At 35.1% G+C, this 17,343-nt stretch overlaps 1 protein-coding gene across 7 annotated transcripts in view; it reads right to left on the bottom strand.

The window, feature by feature from the left end:
• Positions 1–17,343, bottom strand: part of GK (glycerol kinase) — a 35,962-nt gene that overhangs the window by 12,346 nt on the left and 6,273 nt on the right. For 6 of the 7 annotated variants that reach the window (XM_075430000.1, XM_075430011.1, XM_075430029.1 and 3 more), the window contains exons 3-16: positions 16,918–17,024; positions 16,263–16,340; positions 15,238–15,317; positions 14,103–14,240; positions 13,480–13,589; positions 12,799–12,865; positions 11,665–11,682; positions 10,609–10,644; positions 9,902–9,969; positions 8,300–8,342; positions 7,536–7,616; positions 5,996–6,074; positions 3,980–4,076; positions 2,292–2,376 (exon numbers count right to left, since the gene is read on the bottom strand). In XM_075430000.1, the coding sequence (XP_075286115.1) occupies positions 2,292–2,376; positions 3,980–4,076; positions 5,996–6,074; positions 7,536–7,616; positions 8,300–8,342; positions 9,902–9,969; positions 10,609–10,644; positions 11,665–11,682; positions 12,799–12,865; positions 13,480–13,589; positions 14,103–14,240; positions 15,238–15,317; positions 16,263–16,340; positions 16,918–17,024 (1,087 nt within the window). The remainder of the gene's footprint in view (positions 1–2,291; positions 2,377–3,979; positions 4,077–5,995; positions 6,075–7,535; positions 7,617–8,299; positions 8,343–9,901; positions 9,970–10,608; positions 10,645–11,664; positions 11,683–12,798; positions 12,866–13,479; positions 13,590–14,102; positions 14,241–15,237; positions 15,318–16,262; positions 16,341–16,917; positions 17,025–17,343) is intronic. The other variant, XM_075430020.1, reaches the window with a different exon arrangement.

The raw sequence follows: 17,343 nt of genomic DNA, 5'->3' as shown, positions 1-17,343 counted from the left end.
CTTTTCTCAGCTTTAAGTGACAAAGCAACAAAGACCACAAAAAAGACCAAAACTACAACACATTCTGTGCTGTTCTGTAGTTCACAAAGTACCAGTTATACAGTCCTTGCTGGGAAAAGTCAATGAGTTTTTTAAAAAAGAACAAAAAATTGTAGATTTGTAAGGTAGTAAAAACCATACAGAGATGAGTTTTCCAGTAGATTCTACCCGTATCCAGAAAGTTGCATTAGTCAGCAAGGTCCTTTACCAGAAACTCTTTAAAGAAACTAAAAGAACTGCCACAGGAATGGTTAAAAATTAGAAGGTAAAAGGCCAGTTTTCATGGTGGCAGCATCTGTCCATGGGCCTGCACTGTTCAATACATTAGAAATAACCTGGAAAAGAGGATTCATAGCACAGCAGCAAAGTTTGCTGGCAGTACTATGCTAGTATTGCTCCTCACCACTTATTTCCTTCACATGTATCGTTTTACATTTGCCTATGCTGATTTCACTTGCCATTTTTACCATTCAGAACTTCAGCAGTGCCTCATAATCTCAGCTTTACACACACATGCTGTTGGAGGCTCTGACTTTGCTTACCACTGTGCAAGAGCATGTTGGATCATACTATGCATTCAGTACAGATTAAAAAAAAATGAAAATAATGCTAAAAATCAGAAAGTGATGAAGGAACAAAACAAATCATGATCATGCTGCTGCTATCTCTATGGTACTGAGGCTGCATGAAGAGCAAGGTATCCAGATATGCAAGTTTTGTCTAATGACAGCATTGTACAGCTCTTAGAACTGAAAAATTGCTTATTTTTCCATAATGCCTTCTGGAAGAAAAAATGTTAACAAGTGTCATCTGTCTTCACAAGGAAGAAGCTTTTTGGATAATAAGGGACAGAGACTTAGGACTGGATGGCACAATAAAACAAGCAAAAACTCCAATGAACATGAAATTTGAGGGTTTTCCTGAAGGATACAAAAGACTTCTATTTTAACTGGAATTAAACCAAAAGAACTTTGTTTCTGACAAGACAGAACTAACAATATATCTTTGAAAAATGCACATATATTTTATCTGTGTTAACTTGAGCCTCACTCTGTTTGAGAGCTTTATTCCCTTCCCTCCTACTCCCACCCACATGCCCTGCCTCTCGTTCTGACATTTGCTATGTTCCTCTGAGAGGCAGCTGAGGTCATTAATCCAGCAGAAAAATAGCTCAGCAAAAAGAGGGATAATTTTCTGCTGGAAAGTTCACTGAGCTGTCACATGAGAGGGAATGGATGGGAGAAGGGACAAGGAAAGAGAGGACCAGACAACAAACTGGACTATCAGTTCAGTTCCCTGTAACTTTACCCCGACTTCTAGTACCAGAATTACAGATATATGCCACTTCCAAGCTCCTTCATGACTTTCTGAGGACTCAGAGGCTGTTAGCACAGCTTCCAAAGCAGACGTCTGGGTGAAATTTCTGGCTTTTTGCACATGAGTACTTCTTCCTCTATTCTATGTCACTACAGAAACAGCAAGCTGCTTTCCTCCTCTCACACAGTTTTAGCTGGGTGTTATTTTAAAACTCAGTATGTTTAAATAACAGCAGTTTAAAAACATGAAATCAAATTAAGGTTTCATTATTACCCTTTGGAGTCTAGGGATTTCATTTTCTCCTGTATTTGTATGGAACACAGGGAGCACAAATTGATAGTAGATGGTGATATAAAGACTCTAATGCTCAGAGCATACTGATATCAACCCCTTTGATGTGGTTGGAGGAAGCACTTCTTCTGTGAGAATTTAGTTTGCTGTTACAGAATGGCAGCTAAGGCAGTACTAGGTATAAAGGGCAGGAAGTGAATCCAGACTTCCCTCTCTCTGTTTGCTGCTGTCTTGCTTTAACTCATTTTTGTTCTTGTGTACCAGAAGCAACAAAAGCCATCTCTGTCAGAGCAGACAATATAAAATATAGTCTCCTACACTAATGCAACTTTTTAGTTATGGCACTGGCCTTGTCATTTTAATGTTTCCGTATTCTGCCTCTCAAAATATTCACAAAATACGTTGACATTATTTGAAGTGCTGATAAAATGCAGCATTGTCACCCCAAAATAATGCATTACCCAACCACATCATTGTACCTAAGCCCACAGGAATAAGTTTTCGACATTAGCACCACATAAAGAGAAGAACAGCATCCAAGTACAGTATAAAGCATACGACTAATCTTCATTAAATTCTTTCAGTCCTATCTCTTCCTGAATCACATTAATTTATGATGAATTTAGGACTCAATTTTCCTTTACCTCTCGTGTTTGAAAGCAAACCGCTTCCAGTGCAGCAAAGGCGATGTGATTTTTATTTGTAAACTGAGTAAGGCCACAGATAATACTGTTGAAGAGAAAAAAAAACCAAACAAAACACCAAAACAGTTAGGACATACTTCTTTATCAGACACACAGTTACTTCAGATCTAGGCCTTCTAATTCAAATCTTACTCAGTTCCATTGCACGAGGACTGCTTTTTAGTATTAAATAGCTTGTTTCTCTTTAATCTAAACTCTCTTATCCCCCTGTTTTCCTGACAAACATGCTTTCAGCATCCAATCAATGTAATTGCCATATATTAAAATTTTATTGCAAATCTGCATGCAAATGGGTGTATATTCACGCATACACACACAAACACACCCACAAATTCTAGTCTTCCTTTAAGAAAAGGAAATGTATGATCGAGGCTGATTTTTCTTCAAAAAATATCATCACCTATCACTAAAATCTTAATAAATTCTCTAGTGCTTTCAGTTCTGAAGGAAAAGCCCAGCTGCATCAGTGCTGTGCTCTAACTGCTTAAAATTGTTTTCAGATCTATTCTGATCACCAGTTGCTTCTGCACCTTCAAAGAGATTTTTGAATATAGGAATTATGCTACATCTAACCATGAGTAAGATGAACTCTGTCAATGTACTCCAAACTGCAGAGCAAACAATCATCCTTTTATCCTATTTCAACATCTGAGGAATAGTAGCGTACTAGACAGAAATGCTGCTATATTTGGTGCTGGACATGCAAGTTCAAAGTTACTAAAGGACATTTTTAGTTGTTGCCACTCCAAAGATCAGCTTTCAACAGTTAAAAAATTAAGCACTGTGATCTGAAGTACTGTAAAAACATCTAATTCAAAGATCTTTTTCTTCCTTACATACAAAAAGCATCTAAATTCTAAAGATGCAACTACTCGAAACCTTGGGAACTAGATACTCTTCAAGATTTCTTTTTTCACTTTAGAAAGTAATTTTGTATTTAAATTCATTACGCTTCTGTGACTCCCATGGCATGTTGTCATTCTGGCAACAGTAGGCAAGTTCACAACAGAAAAGACAAACAGAAGGTTATTGTTTGGACCAGTAGTTCTAACTAGCACCAGCTAGTTCAGTCTTAACAACCAGGAAAAGAACTGGAAGGAGAAGAGAAAATGAGATAGCGAATGCAGCAGCCATGGGAAACTGAGCTCAAAAAAACTAACCAGCACTAAATTCTTCACTTTCTACTTTTGTTGCCTGACAGCTCACAGGTATGCAGACTTCCTCTTTCTCTTCAGTGAGATGAAAATCCTTTCAGAATCAGAAATGCGTGAAGCAAAAAAGCTGGCCCCATTAGTGACAAGAATGATAGAACTACCTTGTACTCGTCCTCTGAAATGCACAATCCAGCCCAAATGCTTTCCCTGTTCCCCACTGCCTTTAATTTGGACAGGGGAGAGGAGGGTGAGTAGCTGAGCTAGATAATCCTTTTTCTCCCAGCAGCAGTTGCTGTTTTCAACAGATTAAATACAAAAGAGAAACACAGTAGTTGCTTGAAGATAACCACAGAGAATGATGCATCCAGACACATCAAAGGAACAAAAAGAACAATTTCACTTACTTGGAAGGACTAGTGAGAGTATTTGTAAAATCATTACATCTCCCTGTAAACGCAGTGCTTAGCTCCTTACCCTCTTGCACTGGGTTCCCAGTATGGTGCATATAGTCCTGAAAATGCTGGCACGAAGTAGCAGCCATAAGAAGTTCCCACTTCCGCGGCCAGTTTTTCTAATGCACACACACAAATAGTCTTCATTTAGCTTTTCACAACTGTACCCACACTTAAATATGACACTTATACGTGTTATTTAAATAGGGAAAATATTTAGAATATATTAGGTAGCTAGAAAAATAATGAAGCCACATACAACAAGAAAATACAACTAACTGGCACTCTGCTCCTCATTAACTGGTTGTCCATTTGCAACAATATGAATGGAAGATGCAGCATAGGAGGTTGTGGGAAATGTACAGTGTAAAAAATCAAAACCAAAACCCAAAATTATGTACTCAGTATTCCAACCTAGACTTGGTAAGGTTTTCAAAGGGTATCCTGTGGGTAAAGAATGCAACCTCCAAAGCAGTCCAAAAGGTCACGCTTCACTTGCATTTAAGTCAAGGCAAGCAAGTGAAACTGGATCAAGACCAAAAGGAGATAAGAACTGAATTCCCATTAATTTCAAATTGATTTAGAGTTCTAAATTCTCATATTACGTATATAATCACAAAGCCAGGTGCAAGCAAATCTGAAGTTTCTTAATATCTGAGTAATAACTTTGGATATCTGAACTTCCCAATATTAAAATATTTGTAATTTCAAAAATTATACTAAAACGTCTAGAACCAGAAAGGAAATAACGCTCATGTACAGCTCCTTCCTGTAACAAGAAAGGAAAGTATGTTTTTTCTGCTTTTGTAAATTTCTTCTGTTTGCATTGATCAGAGAAGCACAGCAATAAAGAAAAGAAACAAGAAAACTCATTTAAATAAATCTTTTTAAAATAGTACTTTCATACATACTCCACTCAAAAAAGGAGTAAAAGGAGAAGGAAGAACACGTTCAGGGAAATACGAAGACATGATGAAGTCCCACATTATTTCACGCAAAGCTGACAAGATTAAAGCTCTTGAAACTCAAACCTTCCAAAGGTCTAGTCAAACTTGTGAAGTCAACAGGTACTGTAGTGTTCCAACAGTTGGCTAATTCACGTGACAGTAGTTTATATTCTCTTATATGATCTGCAAAGCTTTCTCTCAGAAAATCGGACTGAACTTTTAAGTTTTTGCTTAGTCTTTGAAGTTTCGCATAAAATTCGAATTCTAAATTTTTTCACCTTTGAATAAGATATCAAATTATTAAACATATGTAATGAATTGCTTTTTAATCCTAAATCTCATTAAATCTGTCACTCTCAAACTGTTATCCTTGCATGTTTCCAATATCTTCTCCTTTTTCAAAGTTTGATATATTGCTAGTTTCTATAATGTCACATACCAGCTTGTTTCAGTTCAGCTCAAGCAGAAAATACCAGTTACCCAAATGTTAAAGGATTTCTGTATTCTTAGCCAAAATAGATTACTGTCCTCCACAGTTCCTTCAAGAGGCAGCTTTGTAAATGAGGTCCCTAACTCAACGGGTGTGAAGCCTTCGACTTCAACTGTTGCATATGTAGGGCTTCAGGTTCTCATGTTCAGGACAGGAATGAATATGTAGGTTTAGGATCAAGTATGCTCTGGGTTTTGTAATGGAGAATTCTATACTCTTGACTCCGGAAAATTCAATACTGTATGAAACCAGGAAATACACTGTAAGTATAGTATCTTCCTCAATATCTGCTTGCTAGGGTAACTACAAAAAAGTACAGATTGCAAGAGAACAAAGCTCTCAAAGGGTTTCAACAATTGTATCGACATGTTGTATGAAATATACGAATAAACAGTGATTTCATGGATGCAAACCAAATTGTTCAAATACAGCAAAATACATCCATCTTCCAGCTTTTTTTACTTGAATATTTTGAGCTTTCATTCAACATTAGAGACATCCAGACACTGGAAAAGAAAACTTAAAAAACTGAACAGCTCCAAATTTTGAATACTCACCAACTTTCTGTGAAGTTTTAACAATACCTAAATTGAATACTCACCAACTTCCTGTGAAGTCTTAACGATACCTAGATTGTCCCTCAGCCAACGAACAACAGCACCAGCTATTGCAACAGATCCCTGAAGGAAACAAAATCACTACAACATTAGGAGACAATAACTGGTAGCTTTGTGTTCCTTTTCAGAAGACTGGAGAGGAGCGGTAGCTGCGGCCTCCAATTGCAGGCTTACGGTCACAGCTTAAAGCACTCCCAAGAATGCTCACAACCAAACCACAAGTTTCTTGGCAGCTGGAGACTACCAGGTAAAAATGGCAGCCTGTTATGCAGGCTCCATGTAGAAAAGGTGCATACTGCTTGATTTTATCCACAGAGGGGAGTTACTGTGACATTTCCTAAGCAGTCTTCTTGCCTCTCTAATTTAGTCATGAGACATCCAGTAGCCCCAGCCGCCACTTTCTGACAAATTAAGCTTTTTGTGCTTTGATTTAAAGAATCCAAGACCAATTACATCTAGAGTCTAAACACAAATGCCCAGACGGACAGAAAATTTAGGCCAGTTCTCACTTTAAGAACATGGGTTAAAAATAAAACAAAGCTTTCACACACTTGCACAAAATGAAAACTCTAAAGTTTGCCAGAACATGGCAAATGCAAGATCAACTGTCCTTAGGGAAGGAAAAGGAAATTAACACAGCCTCCCACATCCTAGTAATGTACTGTAAGCCACAAGCTATTCTCCCAGCGAAGAAAATCCTGTGTCTTTTGTCTGTTTCACATGGAAAACATAGGCTCTCTACAAAAGCTCAACGGCAGCAGAGAATTCAGTGCATGTGTTTTGAGAATAACGATTAGATCAAGCCCACTAAGCAACACAGCTGGAAGAATAATCATTCTACTGATCCCAGGAAAGCTTTGGTGCCAAACAGGTGCTCAGCTGATCTGTGCCTTCAGAAGCAGATCTTTAGAACAATGAACCCTGAAGGTATAGTAAAAATCCAATTTTATACCGAATTTGGATGCCCTCGGAGTTGTGTGGAGAACTGAGGAACCAAATTCTGGAAGCAGGCACCTAAGTCTTAGTAGGTAAAAAAAGTTAGAGGATTCTTGTCCCAGAAATTTGATCCAGAAATTTGATTCAGATTTTTGGAAGTTAGAAATGAAATTCAGTAGAATGAAATAAATAACAGAAACATTGAGTCATGCCTTTTATTATAAGAGGATAACTACCACTTTTTCCCTCTTTTTTAAACAAATTGTAGCTTAAAAAAATTTTTCTCATATATTTGTAACATTTATTAAAGATTTGAAAGACTGTGTAACAGAAAAAACGTTTTAGCCATCACATCCTGAAAATATAAATGATGCAATGTAGAAATATTTTGTTAGATTATGTGATGTAGATTGGAGATAAGGATAACCAAAACCACACATAAGCCTTGAGGCGCACAAGCTATAATGCAGAGCTATTTTGATCTCTGTGCAACTGAAGGGATTCTCTGAAGATAACATAAAGATACTAGAAAACAGAAACAAACAAGAACATGTATTGCTATAAAAAGGAAGAAATTACTGTACTTACTTCCAGTGCATAACAAACAGGTTTGTCTCTGCCCAGTTTGTAAGCTATTGTGGTTAGCAGACCATGCTCAGAAAACACAGACTAAATGGGGAAAAGGGAAAGAAAAGGTAAAGCATGAGCAGAGTCAGCAAATGTTTAAATAAATATATTCAAATGATAGTAAACAGGAGACAAAACCTTCACTGGAAAAAATTAAATATATAAAGTTTAAACAAAGTAAATTATCAGTCACTCTAAAGAAACACCTAAGGTAGAGCCCTCAGATCGCTGGTACTAATTCTCATTTCCATGAGCTGCCTCAGATCTTTTCAGCCTCCTTATAGCAAAGAATTGGAGGTCTGTAGAAGGAGATGTGCATGAGAAAGAAGGAAGACAAAACTTTGTAGTATTATTGAACTGCAACTACAAAGAAATAATGAGAGAAAACAAAGGGAAGAGATAAAATAGCCAAGACAAGGATGTGGTTGAGTAACACAATACTCAGCACTTCTGGGTGAGGCTAAGAAACACATACAAGGAAAGAGCAAGAAACTTGCTATGAAAAGTTCTTTTTGGAACCTTAAGGAGCTAGGAAATGGAGTATTACTGAAACATCTTGAACAAATTATTACTTTCTATTCTTTCAGATTTCAATATGCAGTTTCCCTGATCTCCAGCAATATAATTGTTGCCCATAAGTTTAAGAAAGGCTAATACATAGTTGTACTCAAGAACTTAAATAAAGGCTACAAAAAAAAAGTGAACAACTAAAAAATGCAACTGACCTTCTGACCTGTATTGCACAGCAAGAAACATCCTGTTCCATACCTAGCATGAAAGCAAAGGAAAGTTAAAACCAGGATGTTTAAAGGATAACATGTTACTGCGCTTCATGAATCCATGACTCCCCTGTGAACGATCATGACACCACCTTTTGCCCCTTGAAGGTTATGTACCTTTAACTGATAATAAAACCGTCCTCAAAGAGCTGGTTTCAATGCAGCCTGCAGCTGAAAAATCTAGTCCCACACCTCTCTCTCTGGCTATTTCTTGTATAATACTTGATCAAGGAGCAGACACAGCTGAAAACTAAGTGTGCTCAGCTGATCTGTGCCTTCAGATCTCTCTTTGGTGGCAGTGTTTACCTACTTCAATTTAAGCTGATTATGAAAGCTACTTTATAAAATAAATATTTCACAATATTATATTCAAGCTTTTAAAGGAGAAAACTTAAGAAACTTTGTCCCTGTCACAAAGAAGAAGATTTTCTTTAAACATTCAGTTCAAAAATTTCTAAAAATGGCATGTTTCTCATTTGAAAACCACACCACATGTATGTGTGCATACACACACAGAGAAGGACACAGTTTAATAAAACGAATAAAATTTCTAAGAAATTATGAGTTCTCTACCTTTTTAATACCCTGAAAATTAACAGCTTAAAATAGTACTGAGAAAGTTGTCAGTTATATTTGGAGAGAAAAAGGGTAAAGCAATAACACAAATGAGTTTAAAAATCTCACTTTTACCTTTTGATTTAGCTGGATTTTTTTCAAAAGTTCTGCTATGTTATAAAACTATTTTTTATAAAAATACTTTATGACAATATTACTTAGAATCATATTTGTTTTACTAAAATACAAGGCCACTAACCATTAAATTTGTGTATCAATATAAAAGCTAAAGTGAAGGTTAATTAGCAACAAGTATAGATTAATATGTAATTAAATCCGTGAAAGTCCAATACTGTGTATGTACCTACATGCTCAGTTAAGCACACAGTTGTAAATGGAACAGTAAGTCATTTAGGCTGAGAGCTTTTCCTCAAATGAATGTTTGATTACACCAGTGCCTGATTTAACTGATCAGCTATTTTAAACAAGGGACACTAAGAGTCTGAGAAATAGAAAAAAAACAAATGTAAAATTCTCCACACTGGGCTAGTCACAGAAGCAAAACTAAGCACTGCAACTGAAATGAAACTTTCCCATCTAGCAATGCTGCGAGTTTTTTGTCATGTAAGTCTACGCAATCTAACTCACACAGCCAGTATTTGCTTAACTTTAGGTCACAATTTAAATTATACTGCAACTGTGTTAATCTGTGTTTTGGTGAATTTTTAAATCAAAAACCTCCTGTCACACAGAGATATTTCTTCACAGTAACTTTGTTCCAAAATACACCTCATAAACCATTTAATATCTTCACCATTTTATATAGAAGTCAGGACACTGTTTACTTTGTAGGTCAAGACAGTCAAAAGGTAGAGCTGTAGTTATGTGGTAACTGCAAAAGCATTTGGCAGTTAGCTGGAAAGAGAACATAATACTAAATTCAAAACAGAACAGTGACGTATTGTTTATCTTACATCTTTCATAATAACTTACGTATTTTTTGCCTGCCCATCTTGAAAACACATTTGCCCAACAAGAGCAGCAGACTGGTCACCCAAGCACTGAAAAGAGAGTGGTTTTTTTAGCATATGTCTGCATATGAATCACAAGCATGAAAAACGAACATGAACAGATATATTTAACTATAACTCTAATCTATTGGGAGCACACAGGTAATTGAAAGTGAGGAAAAATTTATAGAGACAACCTGTGCTTTTTACTACTCTTCCCTTTGTAAGAACTGCAACTTAAATGTGTTGTGCTACTTGTGGTGAACAATTTAAAGAAAACGAAACTAAAATTTACTAGCTTTACGCACGTTGCATTGGAAAAAGCTGAGCATCTGCCCAACATTTCTGGATTTTATATATATACTGAACTCCTTTTATATATAAAGCAAATTTTGGTTCCATTTTGTAACGTTACTCACTTACTTAGAGACCCTAAGTTTCCCAAAGCACTACACTACTGCATTAAAGCTGTCAGCTGAATTTCCACAGCTGTGCCTTAACTTAATAATGAAGAACCCAGTCAATCCATCATTCAACTTCAAAAGTTTACTTCATGTTTAGCATGAAGTAAAAAAAAACCATCAGCTTAATTTGTAGCAAGATTCACCCATCTTAAAGCTTTTTCCAGTCAAGATATGTTCATGCAGTACAAGGTTCTTATGCCAGAATCTGAGTTGAAGCAGGACTTACCCCGGAAATCGGTACACCTGTCAAAGCACCAGACTTCTGATCCGCAAAAGAGAAAGAAAAGCTCCAAATTAGCTTTCCATGACTACAGTTTAAGGCAATGAAAAAGAAGTTAAACTTGTAATGCTCAAAGGAAAACAAAGAATGGTCACGTAAGCAACATGGTTTGGTTCAAGCGTACACCAGACTTAGCTTAATACAGCTCATGCCTAAAACATTAAAAAATAGAGAGCAGGAAATTTACAGGTATACTTTATGTCACCTCAACAGTTCTTAACATAAATTTTGTTGAAATTATAGTATACAGAAAATTAGGTTCAGTGTAACCTGTGCAGTCAGTGTCAAGTGTAAAATGCAAAAGTGCAAAAATGGTAAAGTGACTAGAAAAAAATGTGATTGTTATGACACACTAAGGAAAGACAGATGCCTCATTTTAAGATACAGCATTTTAAGTCTCATACAAAATTTCTTCCAATCACTACCATGTAGTTTTTCAGTTGCCTTCTTGCAATAGGTCTCATAAGAAATTTATATCCTCACAATTTTTACTTCTTTCTTTAAATTGTTTCTTTGTGCAATTGTGAAAATGCATTTTCAGTGAAGCCATGCAAGTGCATTTCCAATCTGAGTATTTTTTTCTTTAATTCTAATTTTAATTAACTGGATATAAGGTAATAGAGTTTATAAATGCACTAAAAAAATCCCTGCGTGAATCTGACGTTTCACTATAATTGAATATTTGTAGACAGAATGGCTCACTTTTCTCATTTATAAAATGAGACAGCCAACATTTATTAGCCCATAGTTGTATTTTTTACTTCACTGTAAAAAGAAATATTCAATAGCCTGCAAATTAAGGTACATGCATACATCAAGATTACATTATAGACACAACTTTGGTATGAACTCTAATTGTAGTATCTCAAATTTGGAAATAACCACCAAATTTATTGGTCTAGAAAGTGTGTTTTTACTAATCCTTCAACCAATGGAAATGCACAGCATCTGAATAGAATGGATAAGGTATAGGTGGTCAGCCTAATGGAAGCCTCTACTCACCAGGCTAGGACAGATTTTCTAGAGTCAGCGAAAGGAAGAAAAAGAAAAAAAAATGGAAGGAAAGGGGAAGAGAAACAAAAGTTCACATTTAAAGTGATCAACTATTCTGTTTCAGTTGCCACGTAGTATCTTTTCCCATCTAACTCACTCATTCAGCTTAATACAACACGCTCTCATCTCACTTTCACATTAATAAAAGTCAGTAATGACTTCTAGTGGCATCTCCATTAACAGATTAGCAAAAATACTTACATTTCAGGCAAGTTGGAGCTATATTTTAAATAAAAATCTCATAACTTGTCTTAATTACAAAATGTCTGTATGTTCCTAGTAAACAATAGGGCAAACTACCAGGAAACAGAATGCAAAATCACAACAGCCAGTTTATCCAATTATGAAGCTTTTACGAATAAATCAGATGCCATTGTATCAGAAGAGTTGGTGCTGCATCAAAGTAAACTTGAAACCTCAGCCTCATGATAACATTTAACGATTACTCTTAAGTAATATTCACAGCTGCACTCGAAGCAGTATGATTAAAAAGACATCACAATATTCCAAATTTTTTTTTTTACTGAGTGCTTTGTAAATATACATGGCAAGAGGAGCTTATTTTTCAAAAACAAGGCAATCTAAGGTGTCACTTGTGATCTTCCAGTTCACAAAAACTGACTAGTCTTGCCTTCAGTTATGTGGAAATAAGACATTACACATCTCATCCAGTCTTCTTAGATCATGAATACTTCCATAGTGACTTTCATCTCTTCTTTTCAATTGTACAAGAAGTAACAATATTATGGTCTAATAACAGCAATCTCATTCTTTTAATCTACTGATTATACATTCCACTCTGATGGGTAGTTTCTAAATCAATAAGTAATTGTAACAAAAAACGAAATGTGTGTCCTTATAAAAAATCTCTCCCATCTTGTTTTGTGTATTTGACACTTAAAAGAGAAAACAAGATATTCAACTTCATGTAATACTACACAACAGTAGATAATGATATACTAATTATAAATCAAACAATACTGGTCTAGACAAAGCCATTACTCTTAACCTATCAAAATTCTGTCAAATCTACGTTAACATATTTTTACAATATTAACTTCACACACATACAAGGAAACATACCATCAGGCCATAAATCTCAGAGGAGCTTCGTACTTTTGGAAGTATTTCCATGGGAATATCAAAGAACCTGAACACAATACAAAATTATTTATGTATATGGTCAGTGCTAAATCAGAAAGCATTTTGCATGTATTTTCTTAAATAGGTTTAAGCTGTAAAGAAAAAAACTATAAAAGGAACTTTGATTTCTAGGGTTCAATCCACCACTATGTGTTCATCCACCTGTTACAGTATGTGACACTGAATTATGGAGTAAAACAGCATATATTCGAATATTTTGAAGACATATCCAACTCTTTCATGTGGGAAGAAATTTCTCTTCCAGCAATATCTTTATGATACTTTTATCAATAAATTTACATTTAAAATAGAGACACTATCATTGTAACTGCCTTTGAAATTTGATTAAGGAATAAAGAAACTACTAAATGTCATTGTTTCCATGAACCAGTCTTCCACCTACAGAAAAAAATCAAGGCTTTGCTACTTTTAATTACTTCAGACAGTTGTAATTTGGACATCTGGAGAACAACGAATTTTAATTATTAATGTTAACAGTAAATACAACAGTAATCAATGATCTCAGTCTAGATAAGAGATTCTTACTATTAAATTAGTTTCTTTACACATCACATCTAGAATCTATTTAAATAACGGTATTACTGATAAAACTGAGCTTACTGGCAGAGCTCAGGATCCCATTCCAAGGAATGAATGTTGAACAACATTGTTCTGCTGGCATTGGTTACATCTGTACAGTGAACACCTCCATTCTTTCCACCTGTCAAACTCTGAACAAGAAAAATATCAACAGTATTCACCAAGAAAAAATACAGGTTTACTTTAACAAATTACAAAAAAAAAAAAATTCTACATTCACAAAGCTTTCAGCTTGGGACTGGGAACTCTGATATTTCTTCAACAACTAAAGAGGCAGACCCGATACAGTGGAACAAATGCATGAGAGAGGTAATAAGGGTACAGCAGTACCTCCTGGATTCTTACATTGCAAAGGTGGCTAACACACCTTTCTAAAGCTGAAAATTTTTCCAAAAGCAGGAGCAAAATTTTATAGCAACCTATAAATGGTAAACTACACATAAGCATCTACACAAAAAGATATAGCGATACACGACCAGTAGAAACTCATCTTGTAAGGAACTTTAATGGAATTTCTTTACTGGCTGGTATTGACGTCACTGTGGGATCAGTGGGCATCATGTGTCACAGTACTTTGCACAAAAAGTGTGCATGACATGGAAATTCATTTTAAAAAGAGTGATCATAAACTCACAAATACATACCCATATAAGCCATGAATCGATAGTCCCAAACATGGCTCTCCCATCATCAACTGCTTGCTTAATCTCTTCCACATTATCCAAAAGCCATCGAAGTTTCACCGCACTAAAATAAGTGCTAAGTGGAAGACCAGTCCTAAACTGAAAAATAAATAAAAAATGACTTCAAGACCATGCAAGTATCTTTTCCATGTATACTGTAGTTATATATAAAAACGGTGATAGTAAGTGAAAAACTGAAGACATAAAACTCAGAGAAACTACACAAAGTTGTTATTTAAATAAGAACTAATCACGCAATACACAAGTCTGAAAATATCAAAAACAAATGACCAGTGCACTAATGGACAAAGATTAAAGCTGATCTAACTGGTTCAAAGAGAATTTATGTGGAAATAGTTGCTTGCAGAAGTCTGTCTTATCTAGGATATTTCCATACGGCTAGACAGCAATTAATGACACAAAATGAGCAGCACGACACAGGAAAGATGGAATTTATATTCTACTAGAACTTAAAAATCAATTAAGTTTATATGCTTTTTGACACTCATTTCCTGGCTCTAGCAAAATATAAAAACCCCTATAATATTTATATAATCAGTCAAGGAAAATATAAATCAAAGAATTATGACACCTTTTTGCAAGCATTGATTTTCCAAATTGTTATGTAAATACTCACATAAAAAAAGAACTAATTTGCTCTTTATAAACTATCTTCCCAGTTCTCAGATTGGTTCCAATTAATTTCAATATTAGGGCATGAGACAGGATAATATATTTCACATCAATAAATTATTGTTCAAACAGTTTTCTTCTACTTGCTCTTAATTTTTGTATGTGATGTTTACTTATCATGGGATAGGTAGCACATGATTAAGTAACCCTAATGATCACTCACTCAACATCTATATTGAGATATGTACAGTGTTAACCATTTATTTTGAGGAAAATAAACATTTTCCAGTCTCAGACCTGTAATATAGTACTATGCACATTTTTTATTATTTGACAAGCTAAGAGACTAGGAGTGACAACTGACTTACTTTGTTTTGGGGAATTTTAAGCACACACCTCCAAAGCATTATATACCATAGCAATAAGAGTTCGGCTACTATTTAAATGTTCTGGAATACCTTACCTTAAAATGGGCTTTGTTTTTTCCTGGAATTCTTTTAAGAAGGCGTTCAACTGTTGACTGGGTTCTCAGGTCAAGCCACACTGAAAATACAAATAAAATTAACTGATCATTGATCAACTGAAAATAGAGCTCTTGCCAGTAAATTCCTGTCTTTGTTTTTAGCTTTTCATGTAGCTGAAAGAATATTCTATTGCCATTGTACTTTACTGCACTGTTGCAAAAATTAAATATGGTTAGATAAACTCATTTGATTTAGAGGAATAAATGATTTGAGAAATCAGACAGGATTTTCCACATAATAGGATATATACTTCTCTCTATCAGAGCATAAGCAAATGACTAATACTACTTTGTTTACAGCAGATAACTGTCATTAAACTAGGAGGTTAAAACAAATAGCAGGTTGATTATTTACTATTTCTATGAAAACTCTGAACTGAAGTACTAAGTCAGAGTTACTGAGGTACGGACTCAGTAAAGCTGTAAACAACATATTTGAATACAGAGGAGTCCTGTTTCTTCAGTAATACTATGCTAAACTAAATGTGGCACTTGACATGGCCTAAAAGAGCAAATCTAGACAATTACTGTTTCTCAGCTGACATAATTTGAAAAGCCAAGGTAAATTAAGAATAAAACTCCAAATCAATAAATATTCATTAAACCTACTTCACTAACTTTTCCATTAAGCTAAATCAAAAGCATCCTGAAAATTTGGTAAGCTCCTTCATTTAAAAGTTAAGTGACTGGCCATAACTTAGAGCGTCATTACATGCTAAGGATGTACAAGACCCCTCAGGAACATTGTTTTTTTGTTAAAAGTAATTTATTAAGTAGTAATTTTAACAGAATAAACCTTTTTTGATTGCACTGGTGTATATAAATACACCGTTTATGACACAGATATAAAAAAATCAAAGCTAGTAGGCTAGGCCACAATGACATCTGCACAGGAAACCAGGAAAGCATTTTTCTACAACACGCTCATTTTACGATATTACACATTCAGAAAATAGAGTAGTTACCAATAGCATTATAAAGAGGTTCTCCAGTTGTCTTGTCCCAAACCACTGTTGTTTCTCTCTGATTGCTGACTCCAACGGCTTCAGGACAAAATAGAAAGAAGTATCCTTTTCAGAAGGTTTGTTTTCCCCTTTTAGGGGGTGAGGTAAGGAAAGGAGAGGTTGAGAGGAGGGAGGAACAGGTGAGGAGAAGAGGCAAGTAAATGGGAAATACAAAGCTTCCAAATTTTAATGTTATAATCCAGAAATATTACTTGCAAAAACCCATAATTCAACATTTTATGCTTAATCTATGTGCTCTAAATTTCTCCTTTTTTGCCACAAACTGAGACAGCAACAACACTGACAGGGAAACTAGCTTTTCTCAAGAAATACTACTTTAAATTTCAGAATTTCTTCATTCTTTACTTGTCTGTGATTTTGCAAGATTAGGTTAAGTCTACTTTGTAGATTTTGCATTGTTAATATACATGAAGGACTTATTTTTTTCTCATTATTCCTCCCAGACAGACTGCTTTCAGTTCCAATTTAACATTTTGTTTGATGCCAGCAAATGCTGCCACCTTTCTATTTACTAACTTAAAAACTAGACAATCATCTGACTTGCTCAGCCATGAGTATGTTACAGTACCCAGTTACCCTTAAGTACCAGGAATACCTTTTATGTTAGTTATGTCTATGTTCAGCTGTTGAAGTTTCTCACAGGTCCTTTCCACACATTCATGGACAGATTTTAATATTTCCTTTGGATCTTGTTCCACCCATCTTTAATGAACAGTAAACACCAGTTAATAAAAAGACACAAAATTACATTTAGGGAAAAAAAGAAATTCTAATCCAAAAAAACAGCTGAGCATTTTGACACAGTCATAACTACAAAGTATGTTTCACATATCTAGAAGTGTAATGAATTTCAAACCCTTTTTAAACAGTAAATTTGCTTTGGCAGCAAATGGTAGGTCAGTTAAGAACAAATAAAAAAAACACCTCAGAGAACAAACTAAGCAATTTCTATGGACTAAGCTGAAGACTATGATTAAATTGCAAAAAGGGCCAGCTTTATCACTTTAAATGAGACTTTAAG

The sequence above is a fragment of the Opisthocomus hoazin genome, chromosome 1 (genome assembly GCF_030867145.1).
Source record: "Opisthocomus hoazin isolate bOpiHoa1 chromosome 1, bOpiHoa1.hap1, whole genome shotgun sequence".
Taxonomy (NCBI): Eukaryota; Metazoa; Chordata; class Aves; order Opisthocomiformes; family Opisthocomidae; genus Opisthocomus; species Opisthocomus hoazin.
Note: the sequence above shows the minus strand (reverse complement) of the source record. Positions and strands in the feature narration are given on the sequence as shown.